A 21,220-nucleotide genomic window follows, 5' to 3' on the forward strand; every position below is an offset into this window, starting at 1 on the left:
CGTAGGTAAAATTAGGTACCTCGGCTTATACTCGGGTCGGCTTATACTCCAGTATATACGGTATTTATTAATGGTACAAGTTGACCACACACTGTATGGATTATACATTCAAAGAATTAATACATTATTAATTGAGTCATTCATTGTCAGCTTTTGTTCCTACCCGACCAACCATTTAATGAAATCTCAGTAGAGGTAGAAAATGATAGTCAGCTAAGGAAAATATTAAAAAAAAAAACAATGTGAAAGTATATAAATATAAGATTTTCCTAGGATTATATGCAATAATAAAACTACAAATGGGGGATGATTGGCATTCATGACTAACCCTTGCTATTAGAGGAGACGGTTGGACAGACTGGAGCCTGTTACAATGGTACATTTTGCCTCAACCAGACCAGTGCTGTCCAACTTGTTACATGAAGTGGGCAAATTATTTCTCATATAGCATGGGGGCATGAATAAATTAAAATAATGATGTCCTACAGTGAAGTCTATGGAGCCTTTGGGCAGACAGGGGCATGAAAATCCTTTGGATGGCCATATCCAGCCCATGGGCCTCCAGTTGGAGAGTCTTGTCCTAGATTGTCATTATGAATATCACTGTTTGTGTGAAAAACTGCCTCTCTGTCCAAAAAAACCCATTGTGATGGCTTGTATGAAGGCTACTCATAAATTTTATTCTGCATTTCACAAGACATTAATGTAATTTGGCATTTTGGCAGTCTGGCTCAGATAATAAAAATATAATAAAATGCCCTCATTTTATAAATACAGGTATTGGCTTTGTTATCCAAAATCCTCATGACTTGGGGTTTTCTTGATAAGGAGTCTTTCTATAATTTGAATCTCCATAACTTAAGACAACAGAGCTACCATATAAACATTAATTAAACCCAGTAAGCTTGTTATGCCTTTCAGTAATTTTGAGCTTTCTGGATAACATGTTTCTAGATAATGGATCCCTTACCTATACTATTTTGTCCCAACTTTTTAACATAAATGGCTTCTGCAAAGTACTTCTGGAAAATAATTATTTATGAACTGAGGCAAAAATATCATTAAAATCCACTTTAATCCACCCCACTCCGTGTCATTTGCATGCCTAGGACAAATGATTTTGTAAGCGTGTTGGAAATTAGAACCAATATTAATCTTCATTGTGAATTAAAATAATGGTTCATAAAACCAGAGAAACTATTTGTATATATAACTTGATTACATTACAAATGTTCTGAGTCCTTATTCTGAAAAGGAAAGTATAATTAAAATCTGCAATCAAAGTAAACAGACAAGCCCAGGATGAATTCACAGAAAAGCCATTATTATATCCAAACTGAACAAATTCTGTTCCTCATTGGTTTTTCCATCACACACCACAAAAGAAAATATCACCTCTAAAGGGGTTTTTAAATGCTGTTTTATCTGCATCAACATTTTTTAGTCCTTACTTTAAATTCATGAAATAAATTGTACCCTGGGACACAAAAGTGATCATTTAATCCCTGGAGGGCAGTGTATAGAGATTTGTTTTCTGATTATGATGCCTTTACACAGTTAACCACTGTTTCCTTTCATGCATACATCAATATCTCAGGTTGCTACGGGAATTTGACATTGTCACGGTATTGCTGCTTGTTGCCCCTAACAACCTGAACTAAACTCAGCCAGTCACCCAAATTTCTAATTTCTGTCGTGGACAAATCAGGTAGCTTTATGTTTTTGATATGCAGAACTATTAAACATTCACAGTCATCTGTCTTTTTGGTTAATTTATTACTGCTAAAATTAGAAATGATTTAAGTCTGCATTTTGATATAAAGAAAACATCAGAAATGTTTTGTTTTATGCGTTACAATCAAAATGTTCTCCTGGGCAAAGATATTTCTAATAGGCATTTTATTGTTTTGAATCATTTTAAACCATTCATTTTGCAAATACCAAAGTGGCATGTGGCTCGTGTATGCATGGGGTATACTGTAATATTGGGGTTAGGACTAATAAACAAGTGATAGAAACAATAAGTTGAAAGCATAATTATTCCTTTTAAGAATATCACCACTTTAGGGATTTTCAAATGACGTTTGGGATGCAATTGGGTGATTTGGGCCATTTGAACACTGAAATTGAAACCCAATAGAATTATGCTGTGCAAAATACCCTAAAACTACTCAGTTTGCCAAAATTGTTTTGCAAAAAAAAATCAGCAAATACTTTTTATTTAGATATAACAACATTAGATTTAAAATGTTAAGTTATATCTAAATGAAAGGTATTTACTAATGTTTCTAGTATATGTAGGCATAATGGCTGCTCAATGATTACTAGTTCTGCCTCGTTTCACTGGGTTATGAGTTTGATTCTGATCTACATACTGTAGTTACCTCATTTTTTAGGATTCATTGAGGTCTGGCATGGTGTAGAGAGACTGGCTAATTTCTAATGCGGTGCCACTATTCAAATAGGGATCCCGTTCTCTGCTTCAAAATTATAGGCCGGAATTCGAAAACTTGTTATCTACAAAAAAAAGCCTAAATCCTTCTCATTTAAGGAAACTCCCAACACTGCCATTTAGTGTATAACTTGCATTTATATTATTTTTGCCAAAGTGCATAACCTTGCATTTATCAACATTGAACCTCATTTTCCAGTTTACTGCCCAGTTTCCCAACTTAGACAAATCACTCTGCAAAGTGGCAGCGTCCCTCATGGAACCTATAGTTCTGCACAATTTAGTATCATCTGCAAAAATAGAAACAGTACTTTCAATGCCCACCTCCAGGTAATTAATAAACAAGTTGAAAAGCAAGGGACCTAGTACTGACCCCTGCGGTACTCCACTAACAACACTGATCCAATGACTGGTCCAGTGTAAAAACGTTCCATTTACCACCACCTTCTATGTGGTACTGTATCAAAAGCTTTATCAAAGTCCAAGTAGATTACATCCAGTAAGTGAGTTGGGTTCCTACTCACCTCCTCATAAAAGGCAATTAAATTAGTCTGACTAGATCTGTTACGCATAAAACCATGCTGGAACAAACTCATAGGGGGAATTCCAGGGGAGAGAGACCATATTTGGAGTAAAAGTGGTGATAAACTAGAGTAAAATACTTTTTCCATATTCACAAACAGAAATCTGCCTAAATTCCAACTCAACCGCCACTTTTGATATTTTAGTAAAAGAAAGACAGTTTACAGACACTTTTATGATATAAAAATGGTGCAAAAACTACATTTTAAATTACATTTTCTCTCGACATTTTAAAAATGGAGTAAAGATGCCAATTTTCATTTCACACCTCTTGTAGGTGCCCCATTGGGGAATTATTATCATATTAATAGGGATTAGCATTTTATAGTTTTACATTTCTGTCTAACCCTATAGGTGTAAAAGCCTCATTAACAAAACAATTGAAAACACTGATTACATAAAAAAGTGTGTTTTCTACAATTTAATATGTAAAAAGTTTTTAACTCACACTTGGCGTTACTTTACTAGTTTTAGCTTAATGAATGAGGCAATATTAGTAATTTAAGTAAATATATGAACTAAAGAAAAAGTAATGCTTTCCAGCCATTTAGTTTTAGCAGCACTTAGACACTTGACCTATGATAATAAAACATATTTCTGATACAAATCCCAATGTTGTGCAAAATAGCATTTCTTGTATTTAGGGCTGGGACACACTGGGCGATTTGGGGAGATTTAGTCGCCTGGCGACTAATCGCCGCGACTTTCCACGACCAATCTTCCCCGAATGCTTCCCCTCGCTCTGCGCCTGGCTAAAATGAAAAATCGCCTGCGCTTATCACACGCGGCGATTCGTTTTCCGAAGTCGCCCGAAGTTTCCTCGTGAGGCAACTTCGGGCGACTTCGGAAAACGAATCGCCGCGTGTGATTAGCGCAGGCGATTTTTCATTTTAGCCAGGCGCAGAGAGAGGGGAAGCATTCGGGGAGAAAAGTCGCTGCGATTAGTCGCCAGGCGACTAAATCTCCCCAAATCGCCCAGTGTGTCCCTACCCTTAGACTCTTGTATCTTGTTACAGAAGTGGAATTACACAAACATGTGGGCAGATGTAGAAAGCCCAGGTTATTCTGAAAACAATTATGTATAATTTTCCTAGGTAAAATAACCCCCCTCCCCCAAAAATTCCAATTTGATGGCTGACTGACAGCTTTAGTAAGAGCCAAAGACAAATTCAGAAAAAATGTCTTTAAAATGTTGTGCAAAAGACAAAATCTGAAAAGTTGAGATAGAGGTTTGTGAATTTGTTGGGAAATCCGACACTTTTATCTCCACTTTTATTTTGTCTCATTAACACCACTTTTGTGAATTCCCCTCACAGAGGCACATTTATAAAGGGTTGAATTTTGAATTCATATGAGTTTTTTTAAACTCCCCTAAACTTCCAGAAAGCCCAAATTCGACTAAGTCGAAAATGATTAATAAAATCAAATTTGCTAAATTCAAACAAATTTAAACAACTCAAAAGCTCCAATTGAAGTCGATTTGAATGATAAAAACTTGATTTGAATTTAAAAAACTCAAAAATGTCAGGAAGGCTATAAACATCCTGGACTTCTCCCAATGGGGCAAATTCACTAAGCGCCGAACGCTAGCGTTAATTCGCTAGCGTTTGGCATTTTCGTTACTGCGCAAATTCACTAACGAACGCTGGCGTAGTTTCGCTAGTGTTACTTCGCACCCTTACGCCAGGCGAATTTACGCTAGTGACGTAACTACGCAAATTCACTAACGCGCAGTGTACTGAACGCTACCTTTTACGCTAGACTTCCTTCGCCACCTCAGACCTGGCGAAGCGCAATAGAGTAGATAGGGATTGTTTCAAAAAAAGTCAAAATTTTTTCTAAGTCCCAAAAAACGCTGGCGTGTTTTCTACATTATGGGTGATAGGCTGAAAAAGATCGAAAAAATTTTTGGGGCTCCCCTTCCTCCCCCCTACATTTCCTGACTCATGGCAACTTACCTAGACAGTGGGCACATGTGTAGGGCAAAATAAAATTTTTATTTGATGATTTGAAGGTTTTCTTGGCATTTGTAGTGCTGATACGTATTTCTCCATTGAAATTTGAATTTGGCGCCGTATGCAAATTAGCCTTCGCTAGCGTAACTTCGCTTTACATAGCGAATCAACGCTAGCGCAACTTCGCAACCTTACGCTACCCCTGAGCGCAACTTCGGATTTTAGTGAATTTGTGGAGCGCTGGCTAAACTACCCCTGGCGAAGTGCGGCGAAGTTGCGCCTGGCGCAACTTCGCATCTTAGTGAATTTGCCCCATTGACTTATACAGTAATTAGTCAGGTTTTAGGTTTTAGGTGGGCCAGAGTATGATTTTTTGACAAAAAAATTTTCACTTCGACCCTTAATAAATCTGCCCCGTAGTGTTATGATCTGCAGTGAAGTCAAGTATCTTATCCCTTATTACCCCTTTGAAAAGCTTTCCTACCAATTACATGAAACTGACCAGCCTATAATGTTGAAGCTGAGAATGGGATCCTTTTTTCAAAAGCATCACCAAATTAGCAAATCCCCAGTCACTCAGCATCTTGCCAGACCTCAGTGAACGCTAAAAAATTAAGTAAAGAGGTTTGACAATCACAGAGCATATATTTATATATATATATATATATATATATATATATATATATATATATATATATATATATATATATATATATATATATATATATATATATAGTCAAATACAAGAGTCCTCTGCACTCAACCCATTATCAATATATTTAAGACAGCGACATTTTGTGCATACTGCTACTAAAAAATGCCTTACCCTTTAAACAAAATATGTATATATATATATATATATATATATGTTTCTTAGCTACACACTGGATTTGAATAACAATAGCAACTACAACTTCAATCCAATAATACATTTGCCGTTGTTAAATTTATAGGCTTTTTAAGAAAAATGTCTGGATATCTAAAGATCAGTTCCCAGCCTGAAATGATGGTGTTGATAGAACACTTAGTGTAATATTGCGTAATATAGTGCTAAACAAACTAAGCTTTCTGCAAGCAAACTATGCAAATATTTGTCTTGCAGTTTAGAAATGGAACATGACAAAGACGTAAAACCCATAGGCATAACTTGACAGAAGCACAAAGACAGACTGACTGCTTGTACTGACAAATGCAATGACGTCCTTTAGTGGAAGAGTGGAATGTTATCCAAAGGGATTAAAACAAGCACAATGCTGAAAAAACACTTTAACTCTTAGAACAGAGGAGATAGTTCTATATTTTTTTAAAACAATAACCCATATAAGAAGACTGAGTAGAGAAAACTAAAGTACTTAATCTCCTTGGTAAAACCAATAATGTTACACCAGGGCTGTCATTGGTACCTTAGGGATGAGACAGGACTACCATAAGTCCATGCTATGGCTCTTTTGCAACATTAACAGTAAGTGAATAAATGTATGCTAGGAAATTCTAATATTAAGTGATACAGTCGAGAAGCAAAAGAATTACCTGAAGTTCCCTATTCTTCCTGCTAACAGCTACTGTACCATTATGCAAGAGGTCCCTATTTGGTTTCTCCACTGCCTGGCAGACTGCAACAGCAGTCAGTTAAAGGGGGCTTTTGTTACTGGGGGGATTTAGTTATCCTCTCCTTTAAAGATTCAGCCATTGTTTTAAGTGTTTGGCAGTCATAATGCTTGTTCTTACATTTATTCTACATAAATATGATTGCATCTGGCTCCGATACAGCTGCCAGAACTTTTTTTTATTATTTTGCTTTTAGGAGAATAGAAACTTCCTGTAGAGAGCAGGCAATAATAACACATTACTTCCAAGGAGTGATGCCTTTCTTTGTCTTAGTGAAGGCACTAGGACATAACTTAAATATCATGTGGGTTTGGGGTGCCACAGGGCTGCTGTGTTGGCTGATTAGGCAGGAAAAATCAGCTGTGAATGCAACTCTAAAGATAAATATCTTAATAAGCACTGCTTTCTGCTATAGGGCTGCACATACAGTTGCATGTCTTGTAAGCAATGTTTATTGTTCTTTCTAGGTGACATATCAATAATAATTGGTACTACCGTGTGTTGTTGATGGAGACAATCGTCCTGAATATGGGTGTTTTCTCTGTCAAGAAAAGCAATAGCTTGAAGGATGACATATATTATATCATTTTGAAGTCCGTTAAGCAAAACAGCACTTTATATATTTGGATTTTGACAGACTATAGCACAATGCTGCAAATGAAAAACCTAATTCACTCCAGTATAAATGAAAAAGAGATAGAAATCATGAAACTATATCATAGGCAGTGCCACTACAAGCAAATTATGGGATTTTGGAAAACTCATTATAGGCCAACAACTTCCACAAAACTACTTCTTTCATCTGTTCAAGTCTATCTGTCAACTTATTAAAAATCAGGAATTTTGGTATATGGAATTGGAAGTCTGATATCACATGATATGACATCATATCAAGCAAGCTTTAAAAAAAAAATATTTGTCTAGAAAAAAATAAGCAATATATCCACATTTTCATGCAAGCAGTAGTCACCAGCCCAATTCATGAATAGCACCTTGGTCTTTTCCAATATTCCCTACTTATAGCTCTGTGCTCTGACTACATCTGTACTTCGTACAACCAACCAGGTTTTGTGCATTTACATTGTGCAGGTATGGGATCCGGAAACAATTTATCCAGAAACCTCTCCCATAGGAGAATCTAGAACATAATAAAAGTTACTTTAAAGGTGAAATTCAAATTTAATCTAGTGGACAGCTGCTTTGTTTAAGATGAACTTTTGTGTCTCCTTGTTCACCTGCATAATTTGTTCTAAACTCTGTAGAAAGGATAACATATTCAGTCAGTGGTTGTTCTATTGCACTGTGTCTTCAAGTACATGTTTTTCATTTCAAATCACATAATAAAAAAAAACAAAGGCTTCCTAGCATCAAAGGACCACAATCATTTTCTCCTCCCTACATATCAACTCTGATCTTTTATTTTACTGGCCTGTATGTATCCTGCATGGAACCTTTACGTGTATGTTTCTCTTAATCTTTTTTAATATACTTACTGGCCAAATATAAAACAGGAAAATGTAACAAACAGAGCAGTTTTCAATTTTATGATAACCCATAACAATTAAACAGACTGTATAATTGCCAAGAACTGAATAATTCATGCTAAGTGTTTTGATATTTTTCAGAGTTCAGCTATATATGTTAAACCATTGTATGTTTAACAGTACTTTAACAGTTTCAACAGTACTTGTGTATGTGTTGATCTATTGTATCTATGAAACTGTGTGGATGTTTATATACTGGTAAATACAGAAAATAAAAAAGTTAAAAAAAACAAAACAGGTTGTAATGTCTCTCATAGATGTAAAACCGTTATGTTCACAAAGCTCTTTTTGCTCAGCAGGCCAGAATCACCGACTGTTCTTCAGATTATATTTGTTGTTTATAAAGCAGCCGCAGAAAAGATGGAAGCGGCCATGCTGTTAAATTCAGGGGCACTTCTAGCTCAGCTACAGTATCCATGGAGTGAGTATGTTCCACCCTCAAATATGGTTAATATTACAATTAATTAATGCAATCTACAAACAACATAAAATTAACCTATGCACATTACTAAACACAAAAAAGAGACATCCCGGAACATGAAACAGACCTTACCCACTGTTCTTTGTCAGAAAATAAGGGAAAAAATATTTTTGTGGTAGATTTCTTTTGTTTGAATGTAGCTAGGCTTTGGGGGACTCAAGGTCCTTTTAAATAAAAATATAATTCCCAGCTTAAATCCTGTCCAAAAAGGAAACTGTGTAGCCTGTACAACACAAAAATTACAGTACATGTAAAAAATATATGTTGGTCTTTATTTTAGCTTGCCATTAATGAGGAACTACTGTCAAATATGAAAAAATAATGTATGGAAATAAGAAACTGCCCTCTGAGCAACTTCCGCAAATGTTGGAGTTTGTTGGTTTGAAAAAGAGTTAGCATCATCTAGGCAAACAGCTCTAACACCAAACTACCCTAGCAACCATGCATTGATTTGAATAAGAGACTGGAATATGAATAGACAAGGCCCTAACTAAAGGATCAGTGATAAAAAGTAACAATAACAATACATTTGTAGCCTTACAGAAAAATTTGTTTTTTATAAGGGAGTCAGTGACATCCATTTGAAAGCTGCAAACATTCAGATGAAAAAGGCAAATAACAAAAAAAAAAATAATGAAAACCAATAAAAAAGTTACTTAGAATTGGCCGTTCTATAACATAATAAAAGTTACCTTAAGGGCGAACCACCCCTTTAATGAAGAATTGTAGGACTTTGTAGGACTTTTGATAAATGCCTACATCTGATCCTGGACAGTGTTGAGAAGTATTAAGATGTAGAATAACATACTGTACATGCAAGAAAAGCACCATGGCGACACACAAAAACACAGTTCAGGGACTGATGACATTATTAAAATTTATATATACAATTACGTATACAGTTTATATAAAATTTGATTTATAAGATTACTGATTACAGTAATCATATAAAGGCTAAAGCATGAAAATGCAATGAGGGCTCATTTATAAACACTGTTGTAAGTGCATAGAAGTCCTTGGAAAACAATTCAAAAACAGCCTCAATGGGGGTCCATGATCCGTGGAAATATTTTAAGGAAGTCTGCATGCTGTCTTTCTTGATCCCTGAAGTGCTTGGCACTGCCACAATTACTCCAATTGTAAATTAATCTGATAATTAGAGTGAATATTGGTTTTACCAAGTACTTCAGTAACACAGCACAAACCAGTGGTATAATGAGATATTACTGGGCCTCACAGCAAATTACTTTTCAGGCCCCCAAAATATCTAGAGGATGACATGTTTTACCAACATTTATTCAAATATTACCACACTATTTCATTACACACTTGCCCCTTACTGCTGCAGGGCATTGATTGCTTTGTATGCTGTCCATATTATGGCTGCATTAATAACTCAATGGGTAATAAAAGAAGCTACCAATAATTTTGAATATGACTTAGTAATTCCAAAGACTTCATAGAAAAAAATATATTCAAAAGGGCCTATCAGCTTTGGAAAGATTCTTTTAAAACACAGTGATAATAGACGCTGCCTGTCTGTCTATTAGAAGCTGTCCATCTTTTCTTTTCATTTAAGATGAAGATACTCTTTGACTATTTAGTGTTTATTTTACAAGAAATGTAAGTTAAATAAAATAAATAAAATTATAGTACACTAAAAAAAATAAAAAAACCCAGTTGGAAAATCTGAATTTTCCACACAAGCTTTTCAATCATCACTATAGGTTTTTCCCTTTAGCACCGTGTATTTTAAAATCTAGGCATTGCCACATACATTTTTATTAAGAACTAAGCTAAAGTATTCATTTGCATACATGTATTCAATAGATAAGGGTTATTTTTCAAATCTTTCAAGTACTAAGTCAAGCATTCTTTGCCTTTTAGAATGCATTTCAGAGGCTTGTAGGGTGAGAATCTGATCTCCCTGTCACTAGTGATGTGTCCTCCAGCATATGAACTGTTTTTTCCTACAGCTGAGACATGAATCTCCTAAATTTTGCCTTACCCGTACATAATTAGCATATACAGTACTTTGGAAAACAAAATGATGACACTTCTGGCCAATTAAAGCAATACTGAAATGGCATACTGTCCATAGCTGATTTGAAATATTTTCACAGCAGCTAATAACACTTTAAACTAGCAATAGCATATATATATATACTTTATAATATACTTTTCTAATATACTTTTGTAAGACAATACTAAACAGAGAACCTAGCCTGTAAATTTGTGGGGCAAAACAAGTCTGGAAATCATTTTATACTAGCAGATCCCTGCTATTACTATTGGGAAAGAACAGATAGATTGTAACAAATCAACTAGAGTGTAGTATTTGTATGTACAAAACAAGTCTGTCACTCTTTGTGGATAACGACATAAGGAAGGCAGTGAGTTAGTTGGAAAGGATGAAATGCTGCTTGATATAAGACACAATTCATAAACAAAATCAGTTCATTGTTCCTTAAAATAACATGACCTTTTGAGTGAGGTGCTCACAGATGGAATAAACAGAGAATAAAGGTGCATTTTCAAACAGGGAAAACATCGCTTAAAAGATGTTAGTGAATAATGCGTTAGGATAAATTCTATTCTAATCATATCGAAATATGATTAGAATAACGCTGAGCAGAAACTAATGCTTGCGATATGTCTATTAACGCATGCGAAAATACTTTGATGAATCATTCCTTAAATAACGCACAAAAATACGCACAAAAATATCGACCTTTTGTGAATCAGCCCCACTGTATGTTAGCTTTATATTTTTCCTATTTCTTTCTCTTTTTAATTTCTCATTTTTCTTTTCTTTTTCCGTACATCACTATGTTATTATTGATGACAGGGTACCGCAGCAAGCGGACAGCCCATATTTTTTGTAATGAAAATCAATAAAACATGTCAGTTTAAAAAAAAAACTTCTCCATGTAAAAGCAGTCAAGGTCCCATAGAAGTCAATGGGAGCTGTGCTGTTCCTATTAGACCTTTTTTTTAACCATTCAGACTTTGAGATTTTTGGATTTTTTATTTGTTTATAATTTTTAAGCACTTTTTTCCATTCATACTTTTTATATTCAGATCTTGGTTTCAGAAAGTTGGGGTGCCTTGAATCAGCATTTAGAGGAGTAAAATATTTGCAATATAATTTTATAAAAATAGCAAAAATATATCTATAAAATGTACCTATATTAAACAAGTGTGGGTGAATTTTTCTGTGGTGAGCTCTAATTTTACACTTTGATAAATCTGCCCCTTAGTGTAGCTCACATTACAACTTACATAGCTAACTAACTGAAATAATTAAGTCGGACCTAAAAAACTACATCTAAAGTCTACTATTCTGAGGGAACAGAACATCCTTATACAGCTGAGTTCCACTTTGGCAGACGAGTGTGTGTGTGCCACAGGAAACTGCTATCTCGAAATGGAAATGATGACTACAAGAGCATGGAACGTAGCCTTCAACTAGAATTAACGTAATTTCAGCTGCCCATTTTCATTTAAAAGATTGGTGCTTCTCAGAGCTGGTAGATTAGCTCTATATAAGAATCTCCAAGTCACAGAATTTTATACGTATGCCAAATATTTTGTTTGGTGACCCTAGAAATGAGATCAAACATTTTAGATAAGGATACATGCAACTTGACTCAGCCACCTATTTGCATGGATACCAGGGCCTGTCTCAGTTTAACGTGATTGTGCCAGGACTAAAAAATGACTTCCTTGGCTAACATAAAAACAGTCTATAACTATATCACTCGTTCACTGACTATAATTACAAATACGTTACTTCTAGTAGTCACTTAAAGGCAGATCTCTTCTGTAAACAATAGAATACTCAAGTGACTGGATAAGCTGTTCATCATCTGAACATGTTTTCCATTCAGTTTATCATCAAAGGGATAAGTGAGCTGATATTTGACAAAGGTTGGTTACCTTTGGGAAAATGAAATGTGGGAAACTATTGAGGAAAAAAGACTTGTATGTGTAAAGAAGTTCAATATACTTCTCTTTTGTTTTGCCTTGACTGATTTTACGTGGCACCTGACTAAAGTTTTAAATACATCCAGAACTGTATTTTTCCTTTAAGAGATTGTGTCGTGGGGATTTTTTTTTTAAATGCATCAGTTAATAGTGCTGCTCCAGCAGAATTATGCACTGAAATTCACTTTACAAAAAGGCAAACTGATTTTTTATATTTAATTTTGAAATCTGACATGGGGCTAGACATGTTGTTAGTTTCTCAGGTGCCCTCAGTCATGCGACTTGTGCTCTGATAAACTTCAGACATTCTTTAACGCTGCACTCAAGTTGCAGTGATATCACCCGCCTCCCTTTCAACAAAACAATGGGAAGGTAACCAGATAGCTCCCTGACAACTGCATTACTAGATGTAGATATGAGAAGAATAATAATAAAAATCTCCTTTGGATACATTGAATAGAAAGTGGCTACCATTATGGCTGCCTACACACTAATATTGCAGCTAAAAAAAATATACTTGTTGGTTTAGGAATAAAATTTTATATATGAAATATTTATAATGAAAGAGTGCGATTTACAAATAAAACTACACCATAAAATCATGGCAGAATCCCTTTTATGTCAGTATTAAAGCTCCTAATATTGTCAGGACATCACTGGGTATATTAACGTGACAAATGACTTCAGGGTGTCAATTTGTGTTTATTTAAAAATCGGTGCTAAAATAGCATTTTCTTTTATATGTATTATGGTATGAAGTATTAAGTTGCCCAGCCATATTTCTTTATACACAGATAGTAATATAGATGACCCAACTAGGGGGCATTTGCAAAGTGCTCCACAAGTTGACTGGTGTTCATTTCAACTGTAATCAAATCTTAATAAAGCAGCACTCCAATGTGGTTCATATCTTGATGGGCACAGAAGGAACTATACATCTATTTTCATTCATTTTTATCTCTAGGGAGAAATGTGCTACTTAATGCATCTCATAGGCGATGGTAATCTCTCGATAACCCCTGCTTAGCTCATTTTAATTTATCAAATAGCTGCAATAATATGATGAACTCTGATGGGCTTTAGCAAATGTCTGCACAGAGCTGTAGCGTGCATTTATACCTGCTTGTAAGCCAATCATGAAGCAAAGGATCTCTTTTAGGTTGAGTAATTCACAATATAATGTTTCTAGCACTGGTTGTGCTTCTCTTTGTCTTCAAAACACAACATTGCCCAACCCTTGACATTAAACGATTCACACACTATAAAAAAAAAAAAAAATGTGGTTGTAGAGGAAAATCTGTGTATGTTTGCGATTAAATCATGTTTGAAGTTTATTCTTACAAGCTGCCAAACATGCAACAATAAACCACTTTGTAAAATATGTATTGAACAAACAAGTTTCTTTTAGGTTTTGATTATTTCAGCCTTGGTGTTCATTTATGTCAGCTCTTTAGGAATTAATTTCCTGATGCATTATGCAGAACACAGTCAATGCAGTGCATGTTATAATGCTATCATATAGTGCTGTTTTTACAAAGGTCAGTAAAAACTTTTCTAGAAACTCTTCAAGATTTTCTAGCTACTTTAGGATCTTCCTTTTATTAATTTGAATATAGCAAAAATGAAAAGCCAGTTAAATATGCAAATATGTACATATTTTGAGTCATGCACCTTTACCTACAAGATCAACTTGTAATTATTATACAATTATTAGATATACATTATACAGATTAATAATACAGATATTAATGAGAAAGAAAAATCCATTTAATATATAAATTACATCAGAAATCTGCCAGAGACATAAAACTTCCACATTTTGCTCAAAGTAAACTTCTCTTGACTTGGAATGCCTTCAAGAAAATGAATCATTAAAGCTATTCTTTTTCCACTGCTTTTGAAAAGGCATTCAGCGAAGGTATGTACAATTTTTAATAGTCTCTGCTAAGGTAACACTGACAATGAAGTAATCTGTATTAGCTCAGTAAATATAGTTTCCTCCAGTTAGTGTACTAGCTACATACACAATTGCAGAAATAGAGCTGTTCCGGAGAGCAGGACCAGAGTAAAGAGGTGCAAGCAGATGAATTCCTGTCGTGGCCCAGCTGTGTTCAAGCAAGCTTATAGAATCCGGCTAGTTAATAGTGCTACATTGGTCTTCTCTAGCATTAGCTGAGCGTAGCAAACATTAGTTCAGTGAGGTTTTCACTTGTGCAAACATACAGAAAGCTAAAGCTAGTTATGCTAGGAAAAATTATGCTAAACATTAACACTGAAATCATATGGGCATGCTTACAAAATCTACAGAAGACTCCAGCAACATTGTACAATATGAAGTTAGACAAAATTTAGTAATTTGACTATTCACAAATGACTTTTCTGAGGATATTGGTGCAGTTACATTAAAGCCACTATAGCCCACCTCCCGGGGTTTTGAAGTGGAAATGAAGTCTGAATTAAATGCTTGCAGAACCTTTAAAATAAATCAGGACATCTCTGCTGACTTCTGTGCCATCACATTATTCAGACGATATATAAGAAGTGTTAACAGTGGTTGAGGGTTATCAGCCAATTCAGACTAGGAGGATTTCTGATTACACAACTATCAGACCACTGCTGAACCACAAATTCAAACTAGTGTTTACTTACAATTTTACACTGTGGACACAATTTGCTTGGATAATGGAATATTAAAGTTCACTAGAAAACAGAAGAAATTACTGCCAACTAAGTATAATAGTGTTAAGCATGCAGGAGCTTCACATTGTATCCTTACATAAACATTACTATAACTAAATCACCATCCAGCATGCATTCAGAAGAATACTGAAGAGAGACATCTGATTGGTTGCTATAGGATACTGGATAAAAGGAAACATTTTCCATGTAAATGTATAACTCTCCACATTTAGCTGCATCCTACCATATAGTTACTCATTAACATACATGTGACATTTGTTAAATGACATTGCAAGGCTTACTCAGATGCAAAACAGTCTTGTGTTCATCTACCATACTAGCATAAACATCTATGCCTTATTTAATTTGTATCCTCACAAATACCTTGTGACAGTGCCCCAAGGTTATATCCAATAATATTCATTCTCACCAAGCATTCTCGATTTCTTTCTATGTCTGAATTATCTTTTACAAGCAACATTTTCAGGGATGTTTGTACTTGTTTTTAACATTATCGCGAGGTTGCCAATCCGATATGCCCACCAAAGGCAGGGTGATATAGGGTTGATGTGATTGTACGGCCCTTGGGTCAAACAATCAGATTGCAATGAAGGAAATGGGCACCGACAGATCATAGGACCAAATTGGCTTCGCAGGAAAAATCAAACCTGCCCGATTGATACCAAAATCATTGATTTTTAGCCTGATATCGATAGGGGTGACCCATCAGAAGCCCCCACTCAGCCTAATGGATCCATGTCAGCAGCTTTAATTGGCCCGTGTATGGCCGCCTTAAGGGTTGAATTTGCCCAGACACTTGGGATCTAACTGAATATGAATTTTGCAAAAGATGCTGGAATATGAGCAATTCCCAAATCAAATTCTGGATTTGGTGCATCACTGAGAAAAGTGCACATGATTTAGCCACATACTTTGTATGCATTGTTAAAGCTTCCCTCCTCAACAAGGTTTATACTGTATACTGTAATATAAGGTTTATAATTTCTGAATTAAATGTCCAGTACATTTTATTTGCTATTTTTAATCTTTAATTTAAAAAAATGTCATCATTAACTGTGTTTCTGGGGGTGAGATGAATCATTTTCTGTTTTTTATTTATGGGAACCACTTTAACCTTGACATAAGGTCATGAGGTGTTTTCCTGCCTACAAAGAGAAGATGGCAGATATCTAGTTGTCCTTATCGTGAAGGTTCTGTCCACTTGTTCTTTACTCTCATATAAACCAATTCCTTGTACAGTAAACACCTAAATATACTGTATATCAGTCAACAAATACATATCAGCAGCACACAGACACATTTATTTCTCAGAACCTAATATCTGGTTCAGGCAGATAACTGCAGAACAAGAATGTTGACATTAGGTGAACTGACATCTTTCCTACTTGATCAAAAGAACCATCATTCTACATCATGGTATGAAGAATTTTCTGCTGCTTTGGATTTCTGCATTATTTGGCATAAATGCATGTAAGAAAATAACAGAGTAAATACGGAAAAGTAAATCTGTGTGTCACAAGACGCAGCTTTTGTTGTATTTACAGTTTCGGAATTTACTTTTATTGCATTAAGGTACAAGGCTTGTGTAACATGTAACAAGTCTATTAATTTGCAGCATGTCAGTTTTAATTACAGTCAAATATTAACCTACGGCAAACTGTTCCACTTGTAACAAGGGTCGGGAACATCATAAGATTGGTATGTTATTTACCACAATACCAACAAAACTATACACACACATAAGAAATATATTTTAAAAAAAAACACTGACTGAATCAGAAGAGATCTATATATATATATATATATATATATATATATATATATATATATATATATATATATATATATATATATATTTATACATATATATATATATATATATATATATATATATATCAAAATGCCAAAGTTAGAACAGAAAGTACGAGTGACTAAATATAAACATACTTGCCATAATATATATAACAACAATATCTGTTGCATCCAGAGGCAAACCAGGACATAACAGTCTATACCTATAATGCTCTCAGTCATCTACATACCTTACTTTACTGAATTAACACAGCCACTTCCCACCAAGTAATCACTGATAAAGATCTTACCATGTATGTGCAACTGTAAAACGCCGGCGTTGACGGATGCTTTTATTAACAAGCAACTTTCTGAAAAAGCATGGGGAATTCCTTGGAGAGCTTCTCGGAGAGATTTTTGGTGATGTTGTGGTCCTTTTCCCAGAAAGTCTGGGAAGTTCCAGCTCCAAGTGCATATGTTCTTTAAAAGTCTTTATGTATATATCTGAATCTGGTGTAGCAAGTTCATTGGAAGATTCTTTTGCTGTCATATCTTAGGCAATGCTTCAGAAGCCTGGTACAAAAAACATATCACCTGAAGGTAATTCTGCAGGATGAAGAGTGTGCTTGTTGATGAGGCAACTAAATGCAGATTGTAAACCTGCTTAACGTACCATCATGACATACTTACTAACCACAGCTGGGTGGGAGGGCTTCATGAGCTTGACGGCTTCTCTGATACTGCACCAAAGTCCTTTCCGTACCAGGGTAGTCTGTTGTGAATGAGGTTTGTCTGCAAGCTACAAACTGTCACTGGATTCATTCAGCTGAATGCACCAGCTCATGCAATATTCATTGGAATTCCTCATCCATCCTTCTTGCTCAGAAAATGCCAATAAAAGAAATAATGAGCACATGCATCCAGAATAAGGGAAAAAAAATCTTAAATGCCCTTTTTTAAACGATGCCCTTCAGAACAACGTGCTTGACTGGTCAGCCTCCTTGGATAGAGAATCCTCTTCATTCAGAATTCCTTAGTTAGACACCCAATCCAAACAACAGTAGCTCCACCTACTGAATGCCTCTGAAAATGAAGCATCTTAAAAAGATCTGTTTGTATGCTTGCCAGAATACTAGTGAATTAAGTGATTTTATATGACTTTTAAAGCAAACACTCTTTGAAAAAGATACACAGAACCAGAACTTGAATTTATATCACATTAACTATTAAACTGTCAACAGAAAGTAACAAAATAATATCTTCATATGAACTGTAATATAACTTCCAGTTACATTGTACAGGGTTTTCTCGTTTGATATGTTAGACAGTGGTTATAAATGCATTTTTTAACCCTTTTTGTGTTGATTCTCTTTGATCTTGCCACGCTGTGTGTTGCCAGTAAATACTGAAACCCAGAGTTATAGAAGCTATTATATTCTTTAAAATATGTGGTATTGTATGTACATGCAGTGCTCACAAACACACATATAGATACACGCACACACTTGCTCACTTGCTTTCACTTCAAATGTCAAGCATAAAGAAAAATCTTTGTTTGTTTGTAAAATATTGAAATCTATAAAAAACTCACCGTATATTAAAGGGATTCTGTCATGATTATTATGATGTCGTTTTTTTTTTAAAATTACACTGTTTAAACTGCAAATAATTCACTCTACAATATAACATTTCATTCCTGAACCAACAAGTGTATTTTTTAATTTTGCCTGGTCATGTGCTTTCAGAAATCGCCAGCACTTTAGGATGGAACTGCTTTCTGGCAGGCTGTTGTTTCTCCTACTCAATGTCACAGTGTGACCTGGATTTTACTATTGAGTGCTGTACTTAGATCTACCAGGCAGCTTTTATCTTATGTCAGGGAGCTGCTATCTGGTTACCTTCTTATTGTTCTGCTAATGGACTGCTGGGGGGGGAAAGGGAGGGGGTGATATCACTCCAACTTGCAGTACAGCAGTAAAGAATGACTGAAGTTTATCAGAACACTTGTCACATGACTAGAGGTAGCTGGGAAACTGACATTATGTCTAGCCCCATGTCAGATTTCAAAATTAAGGATAAAAAAATATGTTTGCTCTTTGAAGAAATGGATTTCAGTGCAGAATTCTGCTGGAATCACAGTATTAGCAGATACATTTTGACAGTATCCCTTTAAGTTTGATATTTATATGCACTCATATACAGTATGTTTTATCATTCAAGATTATACACTCTCTGTCTGAATGTAACCTACAGGGTACAGTCAGATTTGCAAGTGTGAAACCAAATAGATGTAAGAGAAACACAGACACTAGGGGGTATACTGTATTTATCAAAAAGTGAAGTTAGAGATCACCACAGTCCTGTCTTATCAATGGGTGAAGTTCCTCCTTTGATAAATACGCCTTTCAAAATCCCATAGAAATGAATGGAGAGTGGCGGAATTTCACTCTAGAGGACTGTGGCGATCTCTAACTTCACTTTTTGATAAATATACCCCTAGGGCTCATTTAACAAACCTGTACAGTAACCTGTGGCAAGCAGATACATTTTTGCTCTCATTGTTCTATCTGCAACTGGTTTTAAAATGCTGAATATTTATTAGTTGCTATGGGTTACTGCATAAATGTAAATTTACCAAGTGTTGGCAAATAAGCCCTTATATCACCTCCAGCAGCCTACATACTAATACATACTGCTGAGGAACTTCAAGAACCGGAGACCACTTAGATAAAGTTTATTTGACATGATCTCTGTGGATTCTGAACTCAAATAGAGTCAGAATCCCAAACAAAGAAATCAAAGAATTTTTATGAATTTGGGAACATATGACATAAGAACTTATGGGCAAAAAAGGGAGTTACCATTGCGAGAGCATATAGGTATCTCTTCACAGCACAGAAAAACAAAGAACGGCTCAAGTAACCAATGGGATACTTCTTCCTCAAGGTCAAAGATCAAGGCTAGCTTGAGAACAGAATCTATCCATGTCAGGGGGAAGCTCCCAAGGGAATCAGCATATATAGGAGGTTATGTAATAAAAGGCACTAAGTTTGCCCAGGAGCAGTAACCTATAGCGACCAATCAGTAGGTAGCATTTACTGGTCACCTGTTTAAAAGCAAACATCTTATTGGCTGCTACGGGTTACTGCTCCTGGGCAAACTTAGTGCCTTTTATTATATATGGGGGATAATCTTTAATTCATTCTCAATACCTACTAACATTTGAAAAATTTAAAGAGATACAAAATTATATGCTTGCAGCATTGCAAACTTTTCTGACCATGACTAATTTGTGAGCACACCACACCAATTTTTACCCCATACGCACCAGTATAATTACTACAGAAAATGTATAATGGGCATATTAACCTTAGATGCACCAGTATAATCACTAAATAAAATGTATAATGGGCATATTAATCCTAGATATGCCAGAATGATCAGTACAGAAAATGGATAATAAGCAAAAAAAAAACCCAAACGTACCAGTACACTACAGTATAATCAGAACATATCATTATATATTGGTAAAATGGATAAGAAGCGTATTAACATCAGACCTGCCAGTATAATCCTATATACTAATCGAAGGCCTATCTATGTCCCGAGTGGCGGGGAGGCAGATGCGCACGCAACTTCGGTTAAGGAATGCGCGCGCAACTTCAGCCGAAAGACATAGATGCGGCCTTCGATTAGCAGATGCGCGCGCAACTTCAGCCGAAGCCTTCGATTAGCAGATGCGCGCGCAAGAGTCGGACACTGCTGCGCTTACCTGCGGGACGTCATGTCAGGCCTAGGCGCTCTCTTCACAGGGAGAGTTCAATGAGCGAGCGCCCGCTCTCCTGTCGCTGTTTCCCGGCAGCTGTTCCCGATACACCCGGCTCCCAGCAGCGCGGCTTCATATACAGATCCGGTCACCCCCCAGCTCACATTCTCCGGACACGCCCACAATGACACCATAGCCCCTTATGGTATCCGCCCACCTATTCCATAATAAGCGCAAAACCCAGGACGGGTTAATACCCGGGACTTTTGCCTTTGGTTTTGATGCTCAACTGCAACTTCCACCAACTCCAGCAAAACCGCAGCTTCGCAATTAGTGGCCTAAGGCGCCACCTAG

General features: G+C 35.8%; 1 protein-coding gene across 2 annotated transcripts in view; it reads right to left on the reverse strand.

Annotated features, from left to right (window-relative positions):
• Positions 1-21,220, reverse strand: part of pde4b.S (phosphodiesterase 4B S homeolog) — a 257,804-nt gene that overhangs the window by 174,800 nt on the left and 61,784 nt on the right. Inside the window, 1 exon segment of one of the 2 annotated variants that reach the window (NM_001092664.1) lies at positions 17,412-18,076. The exons of the other annotated variant lie outside the window; for it this stretch is intronic. Coding sequence (NP_001086133.1) covers positions 17,412-17,650 — 239 coding nt within the window. The 5' untranslated portion in view covers positions 17,651-18,076. 2 annotated transcript variants of the gene reach the window in all.

Source organism: Xenopus laevis, chromosome 4S (genome assembly GCF_017654675.1).
Source record: "Xenopus laevis strain J_2021 chromosome 4S, Xenopus_laevis_v10.1, whole genome shotgun sequence".
Lineage (NCBI taxonomy): Eukaryota > Metazoa > Chordata > Amphibia > Anura > Pipidae > Xenopus > Xenopus laevis.